We start from the raw sequence: 19,175 nt of genomic DNA on the forward strand, positions 1-19,175 counted from the left end.
AAGGTAAATTAACAAAATATGAAGAGAATATAAACAATGCTGTGCTTCATTTTTCCTTGCAAAGGGATTGTAACACTCAACCTGCCTGCCACTCATCAAAATTCGTCTCTTTGAATCCTTTTGCTCCCTAAATTAGCACAATACCCAAACTGAAAGGGTGGGAATTCATTCTACTGGTCCTTACAGATCCTCATGGGATCACCGTGTAGCTTCTTTATTTGCTTATAAATCATTTGGTTCGTGGCTCTTACAGAGCTTAGAACAATCCATACATCAACTGTGTCAAGCACATTTGTACATATGTTGCCATCATCATTTTCACAAAATTTTCTTTCTACTTGAGCCCTTGGGTATCAGCATTTTTCCCCCACTGTGTAGATTCTGATTAATTCTATCTACCCAAATTCTTGGCTTCACACAAGAAAGAATTCATGCTGAAGCCTGGTTTGTGATACAAGTGGGCTTTCATAAAGGACGGAAGAAGTTTCAGGTTTTATTTTATTTTTTTAAACAATTTATTAGGGACTCATACAATTCTTATCACAGTCCATACATATACACACATCAATTGTAGGAAGCACATCTGTACATTCTTTGCCCTAATCATTTTCAGGTTTTACAGCCACTGAACACGGGCAACTTCTTAGAACTGCACACTCACCTGAAGCCGGAGAGACCACAATACAGGCTAGGGAGGTCCAGACAGGAGACAGAAGGGGAGTGGGGGTGGGGAGGTTGTCTTGACATCAAGGTATTTGAGCCCTATGGCTAGAAGGTGTGGTAGCAGGTATTGATTGGGGCCATTGGCTGAATTAAGCCCACCTGGGCCTAGTTTGGGCTGCTCAGGTTTATTGGCCACCTGGATGTTGCTGGTGGGGGTTGGGATGGTGGTGTGCCGGGGTGGGGGTGGGATGGGGTGGGGCTTGAATTTGGAGCATGCCCAGTTAGTCTTTATGGCTGGCTAAGGGCTCAACTAATTCTCTTCCAACCTTCCGTAGGGGGCCTTCAGGCATGGAGAGGGGGCAACCCTGTCCCTCTCCTGGGACCTAACAGTTGGAACCGGAAAGGTATGGGTTCAAAACCGTAAGAGATGTCTGTTCCAAAATTCCGTGCAACTGCCAAATGATATTGTTTATTATTATAACCCTGTGGCAATGCTATTCAGTATATAGCATAATGTAATTTAAATGGAGCTGTTCTTCATTTGACATGTTCTCACTATCAAGGTCAGAGTCAACCCTAGCACGTCAACTACATCACATGAGTTGGGCATAAAAGGTCCCCAAAGGGTTGAATAAATGTACTTTCAACTGCCTTTTATCTTCTGGAAGGGGAAGGTGTTTTGAGCTGTTTTCCCTCTGAATTTGGCCTCCCCTTGTCATGGGTTCCATCAAACTAAATGGAACTCTCTCTTTGATATGAGTTTTATAGATGTATCTGCTTACTCCTGAGTATGGCACAGACATCTGTATAGTATTTTTCACAAATGCTCCGCTCCCACCATTCCCCACCCCACCCCTTCCCTTCTCTATCTCTGAGTCTCTCAGTAGAGTTTGTAGATGAGTTGAAACAAGTTCATAAGGCTATTATTAGTTAGACATACTTAGGGCAAGAAAAGACTCCAAGACCTTTCAAGGATTTAAAAACTGCATGTGAAGCAAGTGAAAATCACTGTGAGGAAGAATTCATTTCATGTAATAGGTTACCCCTTGGGCCGCTAGCTACACATCAACAGTTTGAAGCTACCAGCCACTCCTCAATCGAAAACGAGGCTTTGTGCTCTTCTAAGCGGGTGTCAGAACCCCCCAGGGGCAGTTCTAATCTGTCCTACAGGGTCGCCATGTGTTAGCATTGACGCGATGGCCATGACGTTTGGTTCCCCAGTAACCCACACTTGGTTAGTCAAAACCCCCTTTGTTTTATCAGTGATAAATTTCTCTAATTTGAACGTGTTTTCAACTCCACAAAAGAATTCTTATTGCTTCATTAAATGGATATGATAACTTGTAACTATCTGCCTTAATATTGTGAGAATATAATTACAAGACCTATCTTTCATAGAAGGCACATATAGTCAATACATACCATTAAGATTCCCCAAAGTATTCATTGAGCCACACCATGGCAGAATGGAAAACTCATCATAACCACACAGAACTCACCAAGGTTAGTTGATAAAAAGTATAATTTACAACTGAACAAGGAGCCCCATGGGTGCAGCAGTTAAGCACTCCACTTACCAACTGAAAGCCTGGCAGTTCAAATGCACACTGAATTGTATGATATGTGAATTATATGCCAATAAAATGATTTAAAAAACAAAAGACTTAGTCGAAAACACCACCATCAACCCTCTATCTCAGGATTACAGGTCCTTGTTTGCTAAACTAAGAGTTTTACTCTAGGCTGTAAATTCCAAACCTGACGCCAAACCCATTGCCCTCAAGCTGTTCCTGACTCAAAGCAAGCAGATGGGATGGGTGGAACCACTCCCGGCAGATCCTGCATCTCTCCCAGACAAAGCTTTTGACTCGCAATCACATTCCGGAGAGCTGTGTACTCAGTATGGCAGAGGGGTTGGGAGCCCTTACTTCTTCCGCACACTCATGGTTGTGACCCCTCATTTTGCTCCAACAGCCCTGCTTTGCCCCTAGCTATTAATCCAGTTACTGGCTGTCTGGATTTTCCTATCCTGGATTTCATCTACAGAAAAACATAAAACAAAAACAAGCCAAAAAAATTCAACAACAATGTCAAAGCAAGCATAGAAAAACCTCAGTCAAAAGGAAAGCAGAAAATATTAAAAACTGAAACAACTTTAAAGTGAGTCTAAAAGGACATCAAATGATAAGGTTTAGCATGTTAACATAACTACCTCTCTGCCCCACGGCAAGGCTAACAACATCCCTGAACCATGCGCAGAGGGTTTTCACAGGAGTCTTAATCCCTGTGGGGACCCTGCAAATGAATTTTGGGCTGCTACAGTTACCCCGTAACCTTCTGCAAGCTGAGTGTTCAGAATTTCATCTCTGATACTATTTTTGCCTTCAGATTCAGATGGTATAATTTACAGTCCTTGGATGGCATAGGCTTGGGTGTTTCTTCCATGTGGACTTACTTGAGGCCTCACTTAGATGGATGCTTGCTTTAAGATAACCCTTTTAGACCCCAGACACTATTGTTTCTGATAATTGGGTGCCATCTGATTTCTTCACCACACTTTGCTCTTGCTCCTGTATCTTCAATGATCTCTTCAGGAGGGTGAATATCTTGAAGCGCCATAAGAATTCATTGTTCTCAGGTTAGGGCTATGATTAACTGCAAGCACAAAAGTCATTCCCATTTCTATGGTTCCTATAGGTCCCTGGATCACCTTGGAGACATTATCATGTGACAATAGAACACATACGGCATCCCCATCCGGCATAAGGGAATTCTATTGATGTTGTCCTTAATTTAGTCATTGGTATAGAATTTAAAACATCAATGAGAGAAAGAAATTATACATAGAATTTCAGTTCTGGGTTTTCAGATTAAAATACATGACTTGTTGATTTGTACACATTAAAAACTAAAGTGACTGAATACAAACAATGAGTGTTGGGAATAGGGCGACATTTTCAATAACTCCATCACAAAGGCAGGCCACGTCTTCCAGATTATTATAGGTCATAAGAAGAAAAATGGTAATGCTATCGTTGTCTCAGGACACCAATCACTGAACACCCTTGAAGTAAGAGATCCAAGCCAAAGTCCATGACTTCCAATTCCACTACCTTGGGATAGTGGTCATCTTCTTTACACGCTAGGGCATTTCATCCTGAAGTCTCAGGGAGTAAGTCAGTTCCTTTAATCTGCTATAGATGAGCTTGGGGTAAAGCCCAGTTAACTTAGGGGGGTTTCCACATTGAGTCCTTCTGGTGTAGTCTCTCGGGAATATTGTGTATCTCAGGAGGTCAGAGTCTGAAGTTCCATGTATGTATAACATGTGGCATGGGTCACGAGAGCTGGACAGAACCTAGGTCAAAGTGTCCAATGAGGAACATAATACTGGGAGTGTCCATGATACTTCCCTGGGGCCCATAAACTATTGTTAAGCAGTTTTCCCATGGGGTGGTTGCCCTCCAACAGAAGTATAATCCCCATCACAGAGACAGAGAGATCACCCCCCTTGCCCTGCTGCCCTTGACTTGAATTTCCTGGAAGTTTCAATAATCATTCTTGTAGGAACGTCTTTTGATTTGTTCAAACAATAATGTTGTATGGCAGCAACTGGTCTTACCCCTCTCCCCAAATAAAATGAATTTAAACTACCAAATACTACCAGCCAAATAATTTTTTCTTTAATCTTTGTGTCCTTTTAAAAATAGAAATATGCGTAGAATCATATTTCTTATTCTCTTTCTCTTAGGACTTCTCAAAGGCAATTCTATCTCTTTGTCTACGTCTTTAACAGTAAAGATAAGCCGAAGCAAAAAGCATGATATGGACAGCAAGATCTGGCATTTCTTAGAAAAACGATAGGTAGAAATTCTATGGTATGTACTACTTCTATTTGTCAAAACTCTGGTGAAGAACCATAGTTCTCTCCAATTTTCTTAGTCATTATGCTCCATGCGAGTGCTCACCATTGCTCTCTATATTCACCAGAATTCATATCCCACAATGGTTAGCTTCCATTGATACGACAGTGTTTCAAATAAAAGTTTCTACACATCTGGCTTATAGATTTGCTTTAAGGTTAAGGCATACAATCAGGATATTCACTAATTTTCAAAGACATGGTTTTAGACCATCATTTGGGATCCCTGGTGGCATCGTCGGCTATGTGCTGAACTGCTAAACACGAGGTCAGCGGTTCAAGCTCACCAGCTATTTTGAGGAAGGAAGATGAGGCTGTCTACTTCTGTAAAAATTTAAAGTCTCAAAAGTCCAGAGGAGCAGTTTCACTCTTTCCTGTAAGGATGCTATGATTCAGAATCAACTTGACAGAAGGAAGATGTGTATTTAATTAGTTATACTATGCCTTATGGTAAATTTAATATTAGAAGTCATCAAGAAATGTGGTGGAAGGTATAAGGCATCATGCAAAAAAAAGATATATGTGTGTGTATGTATGTGTACATGTGTGTGTGTGTATATATATATATATATATATATATATATATATATATATATACCATATTAAATGAGGGGGGAAGTGCAGAGTGGAGACCCAAGGCCCAAGTGTCGGCCAATGGAGATCCCCTCATAGAGGGGTTTAGGAGAGATGGGTTAATTAGGGTGCAAGGTAGTACCGATGAAGAACACAGCTTTCCCCCAGATCCTGGATGCTTCCTCCCCCCAACTACCATGATCCGAATTCTAGTTTGCAGGGCTGGATAGGGCAGAGGCTGTACACTGGTACATATGAGGGCTGAAGGCACAGGGAATCCAGGGTGGATGATACCTTCAGGACCAAGGGTGTGAGGGGCGATGCTGGGAGAGTGGAGGGTGAATGGGTTGGAAAGGGGGAACTGATTACAAGGATCCACATGTGACCTCTTCCCTGGGAGAGGGACAGCAGAGGAGGGGGGGAAGGGAGACTCCGGATAGGGCAAGATATGACAAAATAACGATGTATAAATTACCAAGGGCACATTGGAAGGGGGGAGCGGGGAGGGAGGGGAAAAAACAAAGAGGACCTGATGCAAAGGGCTTAAGTGGAGAGCAAATGCTTTGAGAATGATTGGGGCAGGGAATGTATGGATGTGCTTTATACAATTGATGTATGTATATGTATGGATTGTGATAAGCGTTGTATGAGCCCCTAATAAATTGTTTTTTAAAAAAGAGGGAAAAAAAGAAAATAAAAAGAATGATTAGGGCAAAGAATGTACGGATGTGCTTTATACAATTGATGTATGTATATGTATGGATTGAGATAAGAATTATATGAGCCCCTAATAAAATGTAAAAAAAAAAAAAGAAAATGATTTTAAAAAAAAGAAATGTGGTGGAAAATATCAAAGTTGGATTATATGAATTATATCTATGACCATGCCACTGGATTGCAGAATAAGAATGGCTCTGTGAATAAATTTCTAAAACCATGCCTGGCCTCTTCTGGCTATACAAGGAGGAGAGGAGAATCCAAATTCAGTTCTGCTTAAGGTTGATTCCTGTAAGGCAGAGGTCACACATGCCTCTCTACCTTCCAACTTCTTTTATCCTATTCGGAAACCAACCATCCCTCCCATGTCATTCCACATCTCTGCTGTGTGCAACAACCCATTGCAGTAGCCACACAGTGCTCACAGACAACAGGTTACACCAAGTTAGGATCAGAAAACATTAAGGATACAGTCCTTTCATTCACAGTTCCTCTTTTCAGGTGTGTTTCTCTGACTCTTGGCCTCTCAGCCATGCAGGCCCTTATCCCCTGCCCTGCTCTGGCAAGTGTTACCCCAAAAGGTCCTTCAGCTCTGGTAAAAACCCAGGGCACTTCACTCTGCAAGTCAGGCGCCTGACTGGAGGTCCTCAGCTCTACTTGTTCTACTTCATCTCATGCTCTTGGAGCAGATCTTTCTCTGCGTCACGGTCTGAATGTGCTTCCCGGACCACTACAGGCAGGACTCTCAAAAATCTGGGCCGTTTGTTCTTCTTTCTTAATGGTCCTGGGATTCTCTGTCTCTGCTTGTGAGTTGGCTTACTTTTATACCCAATGGGGTGGCAAAACTGACCAAATCTTGAGTTAGAGTCTCTTCTACCTTATTTGCATGTTCCCACTCTGTAATTTGGTTTGAATTACAAAGACTACAGATACAAGAGCCATAGCAAGGATTTTACTTCAGTGCACTAACCTATAAAAACACAACTTATTAACTAACCCATTAGGGAATTCTAAAAGCCTGGCATGCATATATATATATATATATATATATCATGAAACTCATGCAATGGTGCCGGAATGCAGGAAGGTCACAGACCTGTAGGTGGGAGGTCTTGTGGATCCAGTGACAGTGGAAGCATCTCAGCGCTGGCAGGGGACTCCATGTGGCTCCTCCAGCTCAGGGCTCTAGCATAGCTCCATAGCTGCCCAAGAGTGAGCCTGTCTCCTGCCTCCAGAGAACTATTTATCTCCTTAGTAGCTGCAAATGAGGTTATCAAGCTGTGACCTGATTGACAGGCTACACTCTGCCCTTTCACTCTTAATACTCAAATTGACAACAGATTATGTAACTACCACACTTTCAATGCTGCATGAAAATAAAATAGCACAAATGAAGATTCAAGTTTTCTCATTTTACTTACAACTTCATGTCCAAAGAACACATACCAGGAACAAATATTATTCCGCAGTACTCTCAGATTCCCAGTCTTCCTGGCCTCTGCCTCTGGGACTCGTTTTCCCAATTGTGGCTCTGTTCAATGCTCAGGCCTGAAGCAACACTGTCTTACCTGTTTGGGGTGTTTTTTTTCCTTCTTACCAGGAATTAACACCCTGAGATCTATGAATGATTCTGCGAATCAGTCAGTTCTATGAGTTGGCCAGGTCTATGTCTTAATATTCAGGACTTTTGTAATCTGGTTGTTAAACACAGACATTATTAAGAATTACATTGTAGAAATTTTACTTTAGGTAAAATATATTAATAAAATACATACATCAATAAATTTTAAAGTGGTTACATTAATACTCTGTAATATAATACAAAGGTAGTGATTAATTGACACTCACCACTTCCAAACTATTGGACGACATTTTGTTATTGTCTGTGTTCCTGTGGTTATTTTGCCTTTTGGGTTTGTCTAGTAAATACAGTTGTGTGAGTCCGGGTAGACTAGCGAAACAAATCCATAGAAACTCATATGTGCATAAGAGAGAGTTTTATATAAAGGGCAATTGTATATTAAAAAAAATAATCCCAACCTAGTCCAGTCCAAGCCCATAAATCCAATATTAGTCTATATGTCTCCAACCAATCTATAAAGTCACCTTCAGACTCACAAAACACATGCAATGATGCCGAATGCTGGAAGATCACAGGCCAGTGGGTTGGAAATCTGGATCCAGTGGTATTGTAAGCATCTCAGTGCTGGTAGGGGACTCTGTGTGGCTTCTGTGGTTCCAGAGGTCTGGTTGCATCAGGGTAGGTCCATGTGACCTCTCCTCAGAGATGTCTCGCAGGAAGTCAGCCTTGTCAGTAGTCTCCAAGGGAGTGAGCAGAGAGAGAATGAGTCTTCCACCTCCACGGAGGAAATACCAACGTGCCCAGAATTCTCAGGAGAAAGCCTGCCCACACAGAGGTCTCATTGGCTATATCCTGATTTACAGGCCAGACTCCACCCCTTCATTTGGAATCCTCTCAAACTGACACCAGATTATGTAACTACCACAGGGGTGTTTGCATATGTTACCCTGTGTGTCTCTTCCTCACTCCCTTGGTAAGCTTGAAATCATGGTGGGAGTACTTAAAACACACTCAGTGCCATCGAGTCCATGCCCTCTCTTAGTAACCCCATAGAAGAGGGTAGAACTGCCTGTGTGAGTTCCCAAGACTGAATGCTTCCCAGGAGTAGAAAGTCCAGTTGTTCTTCCTCTGAGTGGCTGCTGGTTTCAAACTGCTCTCCTTGCAGCCAGCAGCCCAACCTATAACCTCTACAACACCAGGGTTTCCATCTTCCGAGAGCTAGTGTTAAACATTGATCAGCACACGATCAACAGCAATTACAGATCCGTTCTAGAAGATACGCTGGTTTGGGATCCAGAGAAGCAGAGCAAGGTTGACACTGCCACTGAAGAAATCTCTTTTCCGAGCCCTTTACTACACCTTTCAGTGGGATTCAGAGCCCAGGAAAGCAGGAATGAGCTAATAAAGAGCTCTGGTTCCAATGCAGTAATCAAGGTAGAAGGATTTGACAGGCTTTGTGAAGAGCGGATTAGGGAGACTTAGCTGGTGATGACCTACTTTTAGTCATGGCTACCAGGCAGTGTGTAGCTGCGATCATGAATATTAATGCGATTGCAGTCGGAGTCATATTTAAAGGGTCTGTGTTCCTTGGGGCACGCCTCTGTTTTGGACAGGTCGATATACAGATAGATGTAGATTGCACATACACATGACAGACTGCTCAAGTTGCTAAGACAGTCGATGTTAGACACAACCGAATTGCAAATTTATAGATGAGTTAACTGATTCAATAGGAGCCCTGGTGACACTGTTGGGTCAGTGCTGGGCTGGTCACTGCAAGGTCAGTGGTTCGAACCCACCAGCTGCTTCCTATGGGAGAAAGCAGAGACTACCAGCTCCAGTCAACACTTACACATGCATGTGACGGCATGCCTGTAGCTGTTGTACCTGGGCCTGGAAAGGCCGTGTAGGATGGCTGGGAGTTGGAACGGACTCAAGGGCAGGGGTTTGGGTTTTTGTTGTGTTGTAGGTCACTGACTACAACCAAGAAAAGTGAAACCATGGTTACTTAAATCCCTGGTGGGCATATTATACACAGGCTCAGCATTCTTCGGCATGGCTAGAGCATCTTCCTTGTGGAGCAGATCACCAGCTATGCATTTAGAGAAACAGCAGTGCTACAAGACTTTATGGAAAACTTGTCAAAAAAACCCCAAAACAACTCGATAACCATTGTGTGGTTCCTTTCTAAAATGCTTCAGGGTAATGTGAGGCTCAGTATTTTTTTGCGCTGTGGGGGAGTAGTCTCAGGTTAGAGACTCTCACTCCTCCAGTCCTTGAACTCTGTGCCAGCAGGAGTTGGAAATGCTGCCAATCTTCAACCAGTGCCAGAGAGAAGGTGGAAGGCCCTTCTCCTTGTAACCACAATCCCAGCAGCAGACTAAGGAGTGGCACTGCCCACTCTACATGAAGCTTTGCTGAGACTGCTTTTCCTGTAAGTGCCGTGTCTCATACCAGGAAGTGTTCCCAGGGAGGAGCGTGTGAAGCAAGCGTGCACCCCATGGTACTGTTGATGTGGCAGGGGCATTCTTTCAAAGCCTGTCATCTGGGTCCAAACATGCTCCTATTTAATTAGGCACTCATTTTTATTCTTTTTAAGGATAATTAAGAGGTCCATGTTCTTTCTCTGTGGGAACAAAATTCACCTGGAGTAGAAACTACGGTCTCTGAAAGTTCTTCATTGTCCAACACCCAATCTTTGCTTTTATAACTCTGGATTGTGCTTTAGCTCATGGTGCAATAATTCATATGCAAGTTGTTCTGAATTTGGGTAGCTATCCATGCAATACAGCAGTACCCACTAGTCCTGCTTTCCTCCCTGGCTTCCTTGTTTCCATCCACCTTCTTCCTTCTCTTCTTTGGTTTGGGGAAAATGGTGTCCTTTTGGTCTCTTATTGGCGATTGTTTAAAGAATTGCTTATTTCTATTTTAGAGGCCCAACCATTCATTGGCTGAAAGGTAATTTCTGGAAGTGTCTCCAGGTTAAGTTAGAAGGCTGTCACAGGAACATAGGCTCAAAGATTCTTCCAATAACTGTGGTCTTTTTCTTGTAAAAGAATGTGTAGACTTTTTTTTTAACTCATTCTATCCAGGAACTTCTATTGTGGCCCTGGTCAGAGTGATTGGTAGTGGCAGTCAGACATCATCCAGATCTGGTCTCGGGTCAGCGAAAGCTGTGGGGCAGGTGTCCAGTCGTCCTTTGCTCTAATACTTCCTGGAGTCTTCAGTTTCCTTCATTTTCCTTTGCTCCCGGGAGGAAGAGGTAACAGTTGCTTTTTAGAAGGTCACCTCAAAAATTTTAAGACGCTCCTTTCTCTGTCTCTGTCTCTGTCTCTCTCCCTCCATATATATACGTATATCACTACATGGAGCATTAATGAATTTATAAGCTGAAATAGTCACAACCCCATATAACCTCCCTTACCTGTTTACCTAGGTTTCTACTCATGGAAGAATGAATTTGTAAGCTGAAATAGTAACAACCATATATATCTGTGTGTGTGTGTGTGTGTGTGTGTCCCCATATAACCTCCCTTACCTGCTTACCTAGGTTTCTACTCATGGAAGCAGCAGTGAAGAAATCAAATGACACATTGCATTGGGTCAATCTGTCATACAAGACCTCTTTAGATGATTGAAAAGTAAGGGAGTTATTTAGAGAACTAAAGTGCACCTGACACAAGCCATGGCATTTGAAATCCCTTCATATGAATGTGAACGTTGGACATTGACTAAGGAAGACCAAAGAAGGACCCAGTGCATTTTGAATTGTGGTGCTAGCAAACAATATTGAAAGCATTACAGACTACCTAAAGAATGAACAAATCATGAATGTATGTATGGATTGTGATAAGAGTTGTACGAGCCCCCAATAAAATGATTAAAAAAGAGCAAACAAATCTCTCTTTGAAGAAGTACAGCCTGAATTCTCATTAGCTCATGAGAGGCAAGGGTGGCAAGACTTGGTCTTGAGTATTCTGGATATATTATTAGGGAGTCCAGTCTCCGGGGAAGGACATGATGCTTGGTACAGCAGAGAGGCAGAGCAAAAGCAGCATACCCCAATGAGAAAGATTACCCGAGGGGCTGCCATAACGGGGTCCCAGAGAAGAACTGTTGGAGGGTGGCACAGGGCCAGGCGTGGTGCCCTCTGCTGTACCTAGTAGGGTCGCTGTAAGTCAGATTAAACTCACTGACAACTAATAACAACACAACATTTAGGTGTTTAAGCCATCTAGAACCAATTTTTGTGTGTGATGTGAGATAACACATTTTGTTTTACTTTCTGCAAATGGTTATCTCACTTTGGGAGCCTCGTTTATTAAGAAGGCTGTATGTTTTCCTTGGAATGAATTCTAACTCTTTGCCAATGACAGCTGTCCATCGCTGGATGGATTTGCTTGTGGCTCTTAATTCTGTCCCAATGATCTATGTGCCTGCTGACATACCAGTACCAGGCTGGTTTCTGAGATCAGCATGCGACCTCCCAACTGTTGTTCTTTTTCAATGACGTTTTATGTATCCAAGACCTCATTCTTTATCAAAAACTAAAACGTTGGAATCTGGATAGGGTTGGAATCATCTCTGTGGATTACTTTGGGTAATGGACATGTTTACAATGTTACAATATTGGCATTTTTACTGTTACATTTACAAGGTTTTCCCACTTGTAGCTCTCTTGGCTCTCTCCAGTAGTGTTTTGTAGTTTTCTTGGTATAAGTCTTTTATATCCAAAGGTAGATTGCACCAGGGCCGTCATCTCAGTAAGGGTATTGCCTCCCACCCATCTTCTTACAAATGATTGGCCGCTCATAGCAAAACCCACGATGCACATGATTACATTGTACTGGGTCACATCAGGGGACTTAGAAGCTTTTAACTGCCAACCCAATGAGAGTCCTGGCTTAGTCAAGTTGACACACAATTTTAATTATCACAGGGCTATTGTAAATTGTATTGTTTCCCTGATCTCTTTTTCAAAGTTCAATTTGTTAGCACAGCAGAATCCAATTGATTTCTGTGTGTTGATTTTGTTCTGCGACACTTTGCTGAATTGTTCTATTACTTCTAGTAGCTTTTGTGTAGAATCCTTGGGATTTTCTACATATAGTATCATATGTCCTATAAATAAGACTGGCTTTGCTTTTTCCTTACAAATTTAGATGTCCTTATTTCCCTTTCTTGCCTCATTGCTGTATCCAGGACTTCCACCGCCACATAAAATGAGAGTGATACTCAATGGCATCTTGTCTGGTTTCCATTCTCAAGGAGAATACTTTTTAATCTTTCTCCATGGAGGGAAATGTTGGCTGCTGGCTTTGCATAAATCCTAAATGTCCACATGCATGAAGTCAATTCTGACTAATAGCTACTCTATGTAGGTTTTCTGAGTCTGAGTCTTTAGAGGACAGACAGCCTCATCTTGTCCGGAGTTTGAATAATTTGTGATTATTAGCCCAACACCTATCCCCTGGCATATATATATATATATATTCTCCAAACCAAGCCAAGCTCATTGCCCTCTAGTCAATTCTAACTCACAGTGACCCTATAGGGTAGGGTAAAATTGCTCCTGTGGGTTTCTAAGACTGTAACTCGATAATTGTAGCACAAACACAATATAACTTTTTCTAATTTTACTTTTCAGTTTAGTAGGCTCAAATTTTAGTTGTTACAGGCAGAGATTATTATCAAAGAAACAAAATGTGGTTAAAGATGGAAAAGAAAGTTAAGAACTGGACCAATGTGATCAGGATTATGATAGAAAGTTCTGGGCAGAAAGAATGCTGTCACATTGGAGTGATTGCAACCAATGGCATGAGACAAAATGTGTATAGATCGTTACATGGAAAACTAACTTCATCTATAAACTTTCTCTGACACTACAATAAAAAGGGAAAGAAAGAAGGAAAGGTAGAAGAAAGGGTGGTGGTGTTAGGAATCAGGGACTCAACACAATATATAAAGGTTCCCTTTGAGAGCTTGTTTTTCCCCCCTATTTCTCTCTCTTTTCTCCATAAATTCTCTTTCCTGCTTACAAATGACCTCACTCCCAACCACAAGGACTCCTCCTAGACCCCTTGATGCAATGTCTTGTTAACCACTTCTTCAAATCATGCAATCAACAAGTCAGATGAACAACTAGCAATTATTTAAACTTCTCCTGCATTTTTTTAAATTGCAGAAGGATCTTGAAATAAAACAAAAGTATTCTCAAAGCCTAAAAGAAAAATGACTTTGATTATTGAACATTTTGAGGAGCAATCTCTTCTGATCAGGCCACATGAAATAGTCGTAATCATCTTAATACAATCTATTAGGATGTTATTTACCTTCTAGTAGAGTCTGAGTATCCGACAGCGTGTTACTGCTCTCCTGGCTTTTCTAGACCGCCGTCGGTCCTGGCAATCTCTGACAGGCCTCCTAAGAGGAGGGTGCTGTCAGTGACTTCTAAAAGGAGCCCCACTCAGGCATGGGTTAGGCACTGGCTCCCTAACCCAGAACTCAGACTCACCAGGCTCTCTGTGGGAGGCCTTCACTCTCCCACAGATTTACAGCTGCAAACTCTGACTTCACCTCTGTCCTGCTGAACTTCGGTGAGCTAGAACTTGCCGGCAGATGTGTGGGCATTGGAAAGGTCCTTATTTTAAGTTAAAGGATTATAAAGCATTAAATAATCACAACGCATTGAACAGAGACATTTCAATAGGCTTATTATAACAAAGTTTTTCTTTAAAAGTTTAAATGTGGTTTTTTTTTTTTTTAAACATTTTATTAGGGGCTCATACAACACTTATCACAATCCATACATAGACATACATCAATTGTATAAAGCACATCTGTACATATTTTGCCCTAATCATTTTAAATGTGGTTTTATGATAGTTAAAGAACTATAGTTGTGAGACTGTCAGAAAGTATTGTTACAAAGTTAAAAACTCTTTATTAAACAAAAATAATCAAAATATGAAGCTATTGTTTCTCAATATATCCTTCATCTAGGTCTATACACTTCTGAAGGCCAGGTCTTTAGTTCTCAAACCCTTATTACAGAGAATTCTACACTCTTCAATTTACACCGCAACAAAATGACTGTTCCGGCATACTCAGGATGCCAAATCATGCTCCTTTTAAGTAAACTTGGAGTTCTGGGAACATTAAAAAGTCTAAAGAGAAAAAAAAAAGTCTAAAGTGGCAAGACCTGGGCTACAGGGTTGAGGATGTAAATTTTCCCACCACATCAATCATGGGCTAGCGCTTGCTGTCAAAGAAAGGCCAAGTGCATTGTTGTTATGGGGGTGGGGGAATTGCTCTGTGCAACATTGCTGGCCCTTTTCCCATCAATATGTGTTCTTCATAATAGGAACCTGTAATTTCTTTTCCTGTGTCCTTTGAAACAAAAGTCTATCAAGGCTATACCTGGGGAATGCCAGCAAGACTGTTGCCACAACTTTCTGACCTTCTTGGCTCAGCAGAGCCCTCAGCAGCCACTGTTTGGACCTGGTCTTTTTTCCTGGGGGGTGAAGGTGGGCGTGGGGGTGGGAGGGAGGAAGGAGAGTATGAGTTTAAACACATATATGGATGACAGAATTTGTCTACAGGCATCCACTGACGGCAGAGACATGTTCAGATTTTGTTTGAAATAAGCCCATGCACACATTTGTATCGGCCACATTTTGAAGACCAGAGGGGTTTGTCTGCAGACTTCATTAAGCTGAAAATAGGCTCCTTGTTTTCAGAGTTACCGTCATCAGCATTCACTTCTGATCTTATTGTCTGTGACTCACAGTCAATGAAAGACTCCATTTCTTATACAGTTATATGATTCTACTTGACGGTAAACTTTTTTATTACCTAAGTTCCAGCTAGAAGCCCTGGGGGTGTCATGGGTCACAAGTTGGACTGCGAGCTGGAAGGGCAGCAGTTTGAAACCACCAGCTTGTCTGTGCAGGAAAGATGAGGTTTTCAAATACAGGAGTAGTAGCGTTGGAGACTCACAGGGGCAATTTGACCTTGCCCTGCAGGGTGCCTCTGAGTCAGAATCACCCTGATGGCCCTGGGTTAATGAGCCCTTGCGGCTAGACAGCGCATAACGCTCTTCTTACCAACCAGCCCTAGGCTCGGCTGCGCAAGGGTTTTATAATAATTGACTGAAACACAAAGCTTCCGTCATCATGTGTCATAATGCACGTCTCAACCAACAAGCCTGTGCTTCCCCCAACCCCCCTAACGTAGGACAAGGCATAATGCTCTTCTTTCTCAATGAGTTGAGATTCAGTCCTGTTCTCCTTTGATTCCGCAAATGGTCAATGTGACTTTAACAGGAGGTTGTGACTTTAACTGCACTTTTTCCTTTAGCGTGAGAAATCACGCAGGTCGCTGGCAGGTTGACAGAAGAACATCAACCACTCTTACCCTGACATGCAATATTTAATTCCTGAGGCCCGTATTTCCTATCCTTTAAAGGTTTCCCAGACAATAAAAACAAATTATAGCTGCCTGTGTGCTTATGTTTGTAAAACCGTGAACAGCGCCTTGGGAAATGGAGCCGAGGACTGACGTCTCAAGCTTGTGCGTAGAAAGAGAGGGCTTTATACAAGTGTTCCAATAGTATACTATTCCAATCGAAAGCAACGGTTGGGGTTTGCGGTACTGCAAATGGCACCGCTCAACTTGAAGCCGATGGACTTTCCGTGCTGAATTGAAACTGTAATTCTTGGGTGTCATCGAAGCGTTTTGGGCAGAAATTCCGCAGATCGATAGGTTGTCCACCACGAGATTCTCCTAAATATTTGATAAAACCGTGAAAAGTAACAAAACTCCACTTTTTTTTACTACTTAAGCTTCGTGGTTTTCTTCCATAAGTAAAGGCAGAGTTGCTTTCTGTGACAATTGCCACTGCTGTTACAACCACCATAAAAGCTATTCTGTTTAATTCTTCACTTTTTTGTTGTGACCTAATACAAGTTTGGCAAGGGGATGAATTTTGGCTGTACATTTTCCCCAAACTTTTGATGAAACGATTTTCCTTTTATTAGCGCAAACTCATTAGGAAGACCTCTGATGCTTCTTTTAGGAACTTGCTTCCCTTTTAGTATTGATGGAGAATGACACCAAACTTAAAGTCATTCTGTCTCTCGTTGTTGTGAACTGTTTTAAAGGAACTACCAGGAGATTCCGCCGATTTCGTTTTTGGTTTTTAAAAGTATTATCAGTATTGGGTTCTTTCAAAACTAAAGTACTAGTAGCAGAAAGGCTGAGAAAAATCTCTTGCACTTCCTTTCTGTGATATACGGTAGATGGGTTGGCCCGGGTTTGGTCCACCTGCCAGCCGAGTTTAAAGTTTCCGGGGCTCTGAGGAACACCCACACTTGGATCCAACAGCCTCTGTGGGAATCTCGGACAGCCTGAACCTCCTGCTTAGCGAAATCTTCCTGTTCGAGGCGCCACGCACGCGGCTGGCCTCCATTTCCAGTGACCAGAGATTATTCCTGACAAGCCAAGCTATCCAGAAAGCTTGGAGACCTATGGCTGGAAAATGAACCGACCCAGGAGCGTGGCCAGGGCGTTATTTTGTGGTCGCATGGTGTCAGATGGGCAGGCAGGGAGCGGCGCAGAGATGCGAACGGACAGGTTGACAGTGTGAAGCCAAACCAGATTGCCGTTTCCTTAGGTCGATGGTCCTTGCCCCCCCCCCCCCCTTCCCCGCCGCCGCCCCCTGCAACATCGATCAAGTCAACTTTGCAGTGGGGCTGCCAGCCAGGAAGAGCGCGAGGCGACCTGGAGGGCAGGGGCCTGGGCTGGTGGCTGCCACCCCCCTCGGCCGGGCCGGGTTTCCAGGCCGGCGCCGAGCGGACCTTGTGCTCTGCCCGCGGGGGCCAGAGACCCGGTGCCCGGAGGGCTCGGCCGAGCTCGCCGCAGCCTGCGAGGCCCGGCCGCGTTTCATTTCACGGCCGTTGTCCACGTTGGTGAGAAGTCATGGAAGACGGCCCGCTGCCAGACCTCAGGGACATCGAGCTGAAGCTGGGGCGCAAAGTGCCTGAGAGCCTGGTGCGCTCGCTCCTCGGGGAGGAGCTGGCTCCCAAGGGGCGAGACAGGGACCCCTGCGGGGGGAGCGGCGGTGGCGGCGGCGGCGACTGCAGTAGCAGCAGCAGCACCGGTAGCTGCTGCAGCTACTCTCCCTCCTTGTCGTCCTCCTCGTCGTCCTCCCCAACCTCCGGGTCCCTGCGACGTGGCCACTCCAGCGCCCTGGAGAGGCTGCAAACCAAGCTGCACCTCCTCCGGCAAGAGATGGTGAGTGGGGGGAGCCAGGCGGGAGGTGGAGACGCTGGGTGGGTGGTCGCGGGGGAGGGGGCTGTGGAGAGGGCGACGGAAGGGAGAGCTGGGCTGCGGGAAAGGCGGGGAGAGCCGCGCACCAGCCGGGAGCCCCTTGACGCCGGAGAACTTGGATGTTTCTCGGTAATGCGGGGCTGCAGGCTACTGCAGAGCCCGCCGGGCTCCGTGTGCTTTCGGATAGCGCCGCCACGCGGCGCCCGGCCCAGACCTTCCTGCAGCTTCGCAGCCCCCAGTGGGGCCTGCTGTGCGCTGTCCACACTTCCCACAGGTTGCAAAGGTGGCCCAGGTGCTTTGCACTTACAGTGAAGGTACTTCCTGGTTTGCTGCAGGTGGCGCGGCCAGGGCCCTGCCGCCCTGCTTGTGGCTCTCTGGCCTTCCCGCACAGTTGGCCTCCTGCTGCAGCCACTGCATCAGCTGCTCCGAGGCCACCATTGAGCTGATCCTCCACAGCTGGCTCTGAAAACAAGGACGCCCTAGTCCCCCTAAGCCCTAATGAATGACTGGTCTCAAAGTTTTGATCCAGGGGAGCAGGTGATCCCCAAGCTCAGGGATTTAAGAACAGCTACCTCCTACCCCCCCCCAGGCCCCCCAATCCATCCTCAATTTGCAATTGTTCTCTCTGCTGTTTGCAAACCCTACCCTAAGAATAGGACAATGGGGCCAGTGGAGCTGAGGATACCAGTTATTCCGGATGTATTTAGACCGAGACACTTATTTACTTGCTATAAGCTCTTTGGCAAGTCACCCCACTTGGTGCAACTCGGTCTGTTTGAACAGTGAGCTAGTTGAGGGAAATGAATTCTCCCAAAAGCCTTAGAAGCAGAGGACCCCAAAGCTCCAGCCTTTTCTAACCACTGGGGAAGGATGACAGTTAGAACAGCAGGCCCCCCGTAGAGGATGGGATAGTGAGCAGGAGCACCTACATAGATGGCCAGCTGTCCTTGAAATTTTTATTAAAAAGAAGTAACAAGAGGGGTTGGCCTGCTTCCTGGTTTTTCTGCACTTGGGAGATCCCAGAAGGACTGGTTCTAGTCTCCAGAGGTCATGCCCTGTGTCTAGAATCTTCACTCTTAAGATCTACCCTCAAAAGAGCCCTGGTGGCATTGTGGGTTGGGGTTAGTCTGCTAATAGAAAGGTCAGCAGTTCAAACCCACCAGTCACTCCTGGGAGACAGTGGAGGCCGCCTACCCTGGGAAAGATTTACAGTCTCAGAAACCCCCTAGGGTGGCTATGAGTCAGTTGACTTGCTGGCAGTGGATTTGGTTTATGTTTATCTACACCAGGGCCATAGGATGTTACTTTCAAAAACTCTTAAGAAAATCTTTTAAGTATGAAGGGCTTTTGCTTTTTGTTTGTTTTCATTTTTCCTCCCAAATATCCAGTTTC

At 44.1% G+C, this 19,175-nt stretch overlaps 1 protein-coding gene across 1 annotated transcript in view; it reads left to right on the forward strand.

Annotated features, from left to right (window-relative positions):
• Nucleotides 1-16,800: 16,800 nt before the first annotated feature.
• The window catches only part of LURAP1L (leucine rich adaptor protein 1 like), a 52,222-nt gene continuing 49,847 nt past the window's right edge, over nucleotides 16,801-19,175 (forward strand). The window contains exon 1 of the mRNA XM_075559914.1: nucleotides 16,801-17,747. Within this exon, the coding sequence (XP_075416029.1) occupies nucleotides 17,433-17,747 (315 nt within the window). The 5' untranslated portion in view covers nucleotides 16,801-17,432. The remainder of the gene's footprint in view (nucleotides 17,748-19,175) is intronic.

Source organism: Tenrec ecaudatus, chromosome 10 (assembly GCF_050624435.1).
Source record: "Tenrec ecaudatus isolate mTenEca1 chromosome 10, mTenEca1.hap1, whole genome shotgun sequence".
Classification (NCBI taxonomy): Eukaryota; Metazoa; Chordata; class Mammalia; order Afrosoricida; family Tenrecidae; genus Tenrec; species Tenrec ecaudatus.